The 9,362-nt window shown below is 34.4% G+C and overlaps 1 protein-coding gene across 1 annotated transcript in view; it reads left to right on the forward strand.

Annotated features, from left to right (window-relative positions):
* GIMD1 (GIMAP family P-loop NTPase domain containing 1) overlaps nucleotides 1-9,028 on the forward strand; it is a 10,509-nt gene extending 1,481 nt beyond the window's left edge. The window contains exon 2 of the mRNA XM_032254704.1: nucleotides 7,494-9,028. Coding sequence (XP_032110595.1) covers nucleotides 7,494-7,754 — 261 coding nt within the window. The 3' untranslated portion in view covers nucleotides 7,755-9,028. The remainder of the gene's footprint in view (nucleotides 1-7,493) is intronic.
* The last annotated feature ends 334 nt before the right edge of the window (nucleotides 9,029-9,362 follow it).

Genomic DNA, 9,362 nt, shown 5'->3' on the forward strand with positions numbered 1-9,362 from the left:
TGTGTGTGTGTGTGTGTGTGTGTGTGTGTGTGTGTGTGTGTGTGTGTGTGTGATGTGTTTGAGCAAGCCCTGTGTGGACTAGTACTAACAATTCCTGGAAACTATTCATTGAGCTGCTCTATTCTATTCAATCTCTTCATTCTTTAGTCTGAGTCAACCTAAATTTTACTGCTGACTTCACTAGTATTATTCAGGAGCCTCAATGAGTCATTGAGTTCAGAGACACCAGGTCTACTAGAAGCTCCACAGTTAAATGTATGCAGAATGGTGAACAGATCTTTTCTGTTCCAGAAGAACTTGAATAAATGCTACTCTTCTTTTGGTTCAGTCTCAACTCATATTGACATAGGCCCTGTTACAGCCCAGGAAGATAGTTACTTTGTTTTCATGAAGGTTTTTTTTTCCTTTAACTAGAAAAGATACTTCTAAATGACAGATACACACACCGTTTTTCAGTAACTGTGTGTTTTTCTAAAAATGAAAAAAAAAAAAAAAGCCATATGTATAACCACAAGAAACTAGTGGAAAAATCAGGGTGACAAGAGGATAAAAAACATCCTCATCATGCAACTCCTGAAAATCCAAGGGCGCGCTATACAAAAGTAATGAAGAATAGAAGATGATTGCAATTAAGAAACAATATGGGATCTAAGAAAACCCACAAACCTCCTCCAAATTATGAAAGCCTGTATTTCAAACAATGTTTCTGGTAGAAATCAAGTGCTGAGAAGCCAGCATCCATGACATCAGTATAATCTTTGTACAGTTTTAAAAAATTCATTTAAAGCTATTATGAAGTAAACATTTAGCTGGGCTATAGATGGATGTAATTCAGTAAATTCAGTAAACACATAAACAACTATTTCTCAAAAGCTACCCTGACTCTCTCCATATGTCTCAATATTTTTCCCTATCATGAACCTATGCTGAGCCCCAAAGGTAATTTTAAATGACATGCCTTTAGAAACAGATTTTACTAGTTTTAGTATATGGGACAATAATGTCATCTGTGAGGCTTTCTTTATACATGTGAGCTAAATTCATACATGTCTTTGGTCTTTTAAAACAATATTTGGCATATGGTCTTCTCTTACAGCTGCCTTCCAAATCAGTGTGCAATTTAGGAATTGGAGGCAGAGAGGAGATGAACTAGGACAAAGCTTAGATCCTGAGTATTTCTTTCTGGAATAAATAACTTCTGTCTCCCAAGAAAATCAGCAGCCAAGGTTTAACAATCTTGAGTGGCCTATGACCCCTGGGAGCACTGCAGAACTATTCTGAGGTTCTGCTGCAGTCTTTGGTTGATGGTCACTTAAGCACAGGCTGACTATTTATGATCTTCCTGAAGCTGCCTCAGATACTGGTGGCAGCCATCTGTATGTGCTCACAGATTGGGAGCAGCTGCAGAGTGACTGAATATTCAACAGGGCTAGCAGCTGTAAGGAAGGAGCAAGAAGCTGTTAAGTCCTCAGGTTTCAGGCACACTCTGGATTTCGTTTTCTTCCTGGCTGATGCAACATGGAGAATAGAGTGTCTGCCTTCTTTCTTTTACCCCTTTTCAGGGGCACTGACTAGTGCTGTGGAAAGAGTCTACCAAGCCAGTGTCAGAGAAGTAGCTTCTTCTTTCCTGTGCTTCCCTGGTGTCTCTTTAAATTTCTTTCCCAATTTGTACTCTAACATTTTGCAGAGGGGTTATATGCTGCTGGCTGTGACTATGGAAACATTTTCCCCAAATAATCCCTTTTTCTTTATTTTTGCTGGGCTTTTATTAATTTACAGTAAAATGATGGAAATACTAGTGAGTCATGTCCTCAAAATCGAGAAATAAAAGGAATAACTTATTTGAATGTTATCTGGAATCTCATTTGAATGTTTACAAACCCACAGATAATGAATCCGGTAGATATCATATAGTCGCCTCAAGGAAACAGCTAGCATACAGCCAAGCTGCGCTATGAATTAGGCCTAGGTATTGCCTAAGGTCCATTTCCCCCCACTATTATGTACTATTACTGTGTACAAGCAAGTTTCAAGTATGTACTTTTATTTCATAATCAACAACGGAGCTGTTGATGTTGCAGACAAATATGTTTACAAAAAGGTCAGAAAAGCCAATTCAGAGCCTGAAAATACTAAATTAAGATTATAGGCTTAGTTGTTAGAATTTAGTTAAAAAACAAGCCTAATTACTTTATAGGTGTATGAATTCAAATGTTACTAAAACTTTCTTGGTATCAATTCCTTCCTTGTAATATGGGGATAATTTTACGTGTGTTAAAGAGTTCTGAGCATTATTTTTAATAAATGCGACATGCTCAGCATCGTCCCTACTTACAGTAGGTCACAGAAAATGGTGAAGTATTACTAGTATTGTTGTTGTTTTTATTATTATGATCACTACCAAGACTGTGAATGAGCACTCATTCAAATGAACTATTAGATATGGGCAAGATATCATAGATCTCAGGCAAGTAACTTCTCTAAACTTCCTTGGTAAATTGAGAAAGACAGTAGTGTCTACTGCATTGGGTTACTTGTGGGATTAGTGTCGTATTAACAGTAAAGGATACAGCTTAGGCACAGGCATATGGCGAGTGCACCGCATATAGCTCTGGCCATTATTAATTTATTGTTAGTATTTGTCTTATCCTAAAATTAGTAAATAGTGTTTTTTAGGTTTATCCTGGTAGACTTCCAAAGAAAATAAGAGTAAAATCGACTTTACATGTCCCTGCTTTATAACTATAAGAAGTAACTTTTTTATTAATTTAGAAAAAATGCTGAGAAAATCTTCACTGGCTTAGAATGGTTAAGCTGAGAAGCCCCAATTTAGTGGGAAAGACAAGGGATCTTTGTTCCAGGTCCAAGCTTCCAATAATCAGCCATGTGACTTTGGCCAAGTCATTTAACACCATAAGGCCTCAATACCCTCATCTGTAAAATGATGCAGTTTATACAGATGATCTCTGAGGTTGAATATTCGCTGGATCTGACCTAACGAGAAATTATCATTCAGCTTTGGCTCTCTGAAAAGGAAAATGTAATGTTTTTAAGTGGGGTGAGAATAAGGGAATAACATAGAGTATAAAAAATGAAAATTGTCCTCCTGTTCCATGATAATTTTTTCTCAGTAGTTTGCTGTTTTTTTTTTTTTAGTTTCCCCCTAAAAAGTCCAGATGCTATGATTTCATCAACCACAAACAAATGGGGCAGGGCTGGTGAGGTCCTGGGAAAATGAACATAATTCCTGGATAACAAAGTTTATATTCTAACTAGTTTTCCCAAAAGGAATAAATAGACTCATACCCATTAGCACTCAGAAACCAAACAATTCATGATTGATTGTAAAATTTTCATCTAGCTTAGTACTATATTTAAATTATTAACACCAGATAACTTACATTGACTTATCTTGCTTTTGGATTTTAATGTAAGGTATCAATCAGCTGTAAGTATGCTTTCTCTGGGTCCACAGAGAACATGCTTGGCCACTAACATGATGACTACTCACCAAGCAACACTACTTTCAAATATTCAACTATTTTCTGGCCAAAACTGATCTAAAGATTTTAAGCTAAATCAACCACTCTCTCCTGTTTTTGGCAGTTATTCAAAAGTGCAATTTCTCTCACAGTTTAAGATATGAGCATCCTTTCATAAGTAATTATAAACATGTAAAAACTTCCCAGTGGCTGAACACATGGACTTTTAAGTGGCATGGAGTTTATAAATCTATTGTCCTTAGGTGCTTTAACTCGTTTTCTCTGAATGGAATTGTGGTTTAAAGTATGGCAAATGTCTGGTGGAAACAAAAAGGGAACATGTTAATGTTACAATACAGAAAACCAGGAATAAAAGGAATACTATGAAAGTTAAACTATTTACTTCATTAAGTACAAACCTGGAAAGAAAATAAATCTGTGTTATGATATATAACTCAAGAAAGGACTATTTGTGCCAAATAGTTTATTTAGCATGTACTTTTACTGTAGTAATACTATATTTAAAAAAATTTTTAAGGAGGCCAATACCTTATCCATTAAGCCACTGGGGCTTGAAAATATTTAGTAACAAGTATGATCCACACATCAGCCGATACATATCTAAGGGTAGGTTTAGGATGACCCTCAAGAAATTAAGAGCAGTAGCTATTTAATAATTTGCATAAAAACATTTTGATATTTGGCAATCAATATGACCATATCCATAGCATACTTGGTGAATATCATGTCTGGCTCTAAATTTGATAAACCTACAGAGATGAGTGTTCAAAGATCAGTAGCTGTACTTGTTTAGAAATAAAATCTCAATGCTGTACAATCTCCATCATGCTTGATTACATTAATTACCTTGTTAATTCCTATGTATTTTTTAAGAATCTGGTCAATGCATCATTACGTGTAAGACACTTTACCTGATCTTTCCCTTTTACCCCTACTTCCTACCGCCACCCAAAATGGGCAAAATGCTCACCTCTATAGTACAAACATAATTTCTATCACACTTGCAATTGAAACAAATTCAAAATTATTTCTTTCCTGTCTGTCTCCCTTCCTAAGTTAATTTAGTACACAAACATCTCCACTAAATGTAAATAGAAAATATGTCTGTCTTATTCCACACCTGCCCCTACCATGTAGAACATGCCTAGAACAAAGTAGACCCTCAATAAATATTTGCAGAAGGAATAAATCATCTGAAGTGCTTTATAAAATTAAAATTACAGGCAGGCTTCAGCCCTAATAGTTCTGCTGCATTTTTCAAAAGCCCCCCAGGTGATTCTGAAGCAAATGATTCAGCGATCACCGTATTCCAGAGCCCAGATCAAATATACGTAGGACTTTATTAATTCGTTAGCCACTTTTATTAGTTTTCTCGGACTACTGTAACAAAATACCACAATCTGAGTGGCATATACAGCAGGTATTTACTGTCTTTCAGTTCTGGAGCCTAGAAGGCTGAAATCAAGGTGTTGTCAGGGTTGGATCCTTCTGAGGACTGTGAGGGAAGGATCTGTTCCAGGCTTCTTTCCTTGGCTTGTAGGTGGCTATCTTCATGTACGCATGGCACTATCCTGGAACTTGGTCTTTGTCTAAATTTCCCTTTTTTATAAGGTCACCAATCACACTAGATGGTAACTCACCCTAATTACCTTAGCTTAACAAATTGTATCTGCAACAACCTTATTTCCAAATAAGGTCACATCTGGAAGAACTGGGGATCAGAATTTCAACAAATGAATTTGGTGGAGGATGCAATTCAATCCATAACATCATTGTTCATTTACTTTGCAATTCTGTGACTCCTGCCCAAGCAGAGACCTGTTACAATATACTGAATATATGTCAAACTCTAAAGAGTTCTGCTAATTTTGCTATGTTACCATTAGCCAAAATGGGATGTTGACATTATATGGATACTTAGATTTACATAAGAGTTGTATTCTTTAAAAGTTTGGCTGAAGTATTGCTAACAGATTTATGTTTTAAAGGCACATACAAATATGCCAATTAAAGTACTTCTTTAAAAAATTATTTTTTTAAGTTTAGAATCTTTCTATTATAATAATTACCCTAATATACTGATCTTGAAACTTTAATTCAGATTTTCTAGAAGCAGGGTATTTTTAGGAGAAATAGAAATATGCAGTTATTCTATGGTGTATGTAGACAAATTTTGAACAGACATGAAGAAAAATTTTGGATCTATTCCTTGAAAGAGTCCCTCTGAATAGAAAATAGAAAGTGAAGACTACAGGCAAATTCATGATAATAAACTGCAAAAAGAAAAAAAAAGGGGGGGGGAACTTTACAAGAAAGCACAATATTGTATCACAAAGATTAATTATATTTCAAAACCAAACCCTCAAAAGAAATAAATAGAACCCTAAGCCTTCTATTTGAGATGATAATGAGGGCCTAAAATCCAAATTAATTTAACAGATGTTTACTGAGAGCTTACAATGTGCAAAAAGCTTTGATTGATATGGAAAGACATGAACCTTGCCTTCAAAGAGTTCACTATCAAGTTGTAAAAATGGATGTATAAAGAAATGACTCTGATAAAAGCCAGACTGCGTCAGTTGAAATTGGTAACCATGATTGTGATGTTTCTAATTTTAAATGGTTTGTCCCACTGTTCTCATGAGCATTTTCATGTTAGATCTACATATCCAGATTCCTTCCTTCCTTCCTCCAGTTTTCCCACCTTCTCGCCTTCCTTCCTTCCTTTCTCCTTTCTACCTTTTCTGTTTTCTTTCTTATGTCCTTCTGTTTTCTTTTCAGTTTTTCAATATTATAAATTCTAATCCTGTATTTGTTATGCACATTGAAAATGATTTCCCAGACTTCCAATGTTTTCAAGAATTTTTTAAAACTAGAGTTTGTTTGCCAGAATCATAATGGAGATTATAATAGTTTCTCCCACAAAGAATCACGTTATGCTTCAAAGGAGGTAAAGCATGTAAAGTACTTAGCATAATATCTAACACTAAATATTAGTTTTTCTCCTTTCTTTCTTCTGATTATTAGAAGTCCTAGATGTTTCTAATGACATTTATTACTAGGCATTTCGTATTTTTCTTGCTATAAACTGGTAGTAACTTTGGAAATATTTTGGTAATAGGTGTGTTTGGAATGGAAGGAATGTTATTTTGTTGTCACATTGTTCTGATTTCATATAGCTTTGGAAATATCCAAAAAAGTTCAAAGGTTATTTCTAGATGCCTTTTATATTACATGAACAATTTGTCATGTGCCATTATTTCTGCTTTATATCAGCTTATTTTCACTAATCAAACAATAATTTATGACATAACCAACTTCAACGTATTACTAAACAAAGGCACGCCAGTCTTCAGTGTTTTTCAGCCACATTAGAGGAAGTCATCAGATAAATTGTGTTCCATTCTAAGCATGTGAAGTCAGGAAGATGAGAGTCACAGTAATAATATTTCACGGTTCAGCCAAATCACCAAATGTATTTGTATCTTAGCTTTTCCATTACATGTCACCTGATTACAATCAATAGATTGTAAACTGATTATGTAATTTTATATCTTTAGTAGATGCTTTTAGTGATAATGATAACATATTTCTACAAAAAATAAAAGATGAAAGAATTCCCTTGACCAAGGTCCTCTGACTTAAATTCAGTGGCTTTAATGGAGTTAGGTAGTCAGACAAATATAATGATTATTGAGTGTTGTAAATCTATGCAGCATTGATAATATGCAGTTTTGAGGTTGTGTATATGTCATTTATTATAGCAAAATAAAACAGAGAATTAAAGCCTTTTTCAGAAAGTTAAGCCCTTTCCCTTCATTTACTTGCAATACTTATCCCTGTTTTCATTTCCTGCTTTGTATATTAGCTTTCAGAAACATAATAATATGGATCTTCTGGCTATCTATATTGGACCATAATAAATTCTTTGCTCATTTTTGAGAAATATAGTTCAAGTTCAATAGTTATTTAACTTCTTCTCTTTTTCAGGAACTTCTTGGACATGCTTGGATGAATTACACAGCCATTCTTTTTACCCATGCAGAGAAAATAGAAGAGGCTGGGCTTAATGAAGATAAATATTTACATGAGGCCTCTGATACCCTTATAACGCTGCTAAATTCTATTCAGCACAAATATGTTTTCCATTATAAAAAAGGAAAATCAATCTATGAACAAAGAATGAAAATCTTAGAAAGAATCATGGAATTTATAAAAGAGAATGGTTACCAAGTTCTTACCTTTAAATAAAATTTAGGTGAAAGGAAAGGAGCATTGGGTATTGGAGTCAGAAACCTAGTTTCAAAAGCTGCCTTTGTTGACATGAATGTGGACCATAAGTATTCTGATATGCTGCTAGTGAGAGTGTACATTGGTATAACCACTTTAGAAAACTAGAAGTCAAAAAGAACATCAATGATTCAAGATATCTAATGCGAATCCCGTGACATAGCAATTATACTCCTAAGTATATAGCCAACGTAAATGTGTACATTTGTGTACTAGAAGACATGTATGTACAATAATGTTCATGGAACTACTATTCAAAAATTAAACATACAGACTATGCAAATGTCTGTTAATAGTAGAATGGGTAAGTAAATTGTGGTAGTTACCACAGTAGGATATTAGAATAAGTAATTAGAATAAGCAAGCTCAACAATACCAATTAATTTCCAAAACATAATGTTGAAAAATAAGCCAGACATAAAAGAGTACATACTCTATGATTCCATGTGTAGAAAGCTCACAAACAGTAAAACAAATGTAATCTAAACTACTCTGATGGTAGGAGTGCTGGAAATCAGGAGAGTGGTTAACTTTGTGGAGGGGATTGTGAGTGAAAGGTTACACTTGGTGTGGCTTCTGAGTCCACAGTTTGGAGCACAGTTTCACAGGATGTGTTCACTTTGTGAAAATGCAACAACAAACACTTGTGATTTAGAAACTACTTAAATATGCTATATTTAAATAAAAGTTAAAAATAATTAGTTGTTATCCATTAAAAGGGAACTAGCTCCACTGCTTACTTAATGCCAAAAAATAAAAATTGTTTAAACTTGTCAGAGTCTATTTCCTTCTTTGGAATACCTACTCATAGTTATTGTAATGATTAAACTTCCTGGCACATGGTAGTTGCTTAAAACATGTTAATTTTCTTTTCTACTTCCTTGTAACCTCTGGTTTCTATTTCAGCTTGGAAACATTTGGTAACAACTGAGAGCAAACCCTTTAGTAAAAATGAGTATAACAATTGTGATAATTGACTATGAATAAAGCCTTGACTAAAGACCTTCTACCTTTGATGGCTGGCCACTTTGGTTTAGTGGAGAGCTTCAGGATGGCCTCAATGGTAGCAGTGAAAATTGAAGGGAAATAATTCTAATCAGTCATAAGAGCAAAGTCCACCAGCAAGTCAAAAATCAGATCACTTTCATAAATATTTGTATATGAACTTCATAATTTATAAAATTCTTTCACAAAGACAGTTTCCAATTTGTAAACAGCTTGTTCTTATAAGCTATTTTATAAGGCTTTTTTTGTTGTTGTTTTTTGTTTTTTTTTTTAGTGTACAGTATACTGGATTTGGATTTTCCATTAGAAACAGGATTACAGCTGTTGGTTATTCTCCCAAATTAGTCTTTGAAAGCTTACTTTAATGCACAATATTATGTGAACTCCTGTACACATGTTTGAATTTGTGCTAGATTTATAAAATATTTCTATAGGAAAGCATAATACAGATCCCAACTTAAAACAACATCTTACTTTATTTCTTTGCATAACCTCTTTCTCCTATGTTGTGGGCTCTGGACTGAGAAGTGGGAGACTCAACAATGGGCCAGAGTTTGGAACTGA

The sequence above is a fragment of the Sapajus apella genome, unplaced genomic scaffold (genome assembly GCF_009761245.1).
Source record: "Sapajus apella isolate SASKATOON/1434 unplaced genomic scaffold, GSC_monkey_1.0 scaffold87, whole genome shotgun sequence".
NCBI lineage: Eukaryota > Metazoa > Chordata > Mammalia > Primates > Cebidae > Sapajus > Sapajus apella.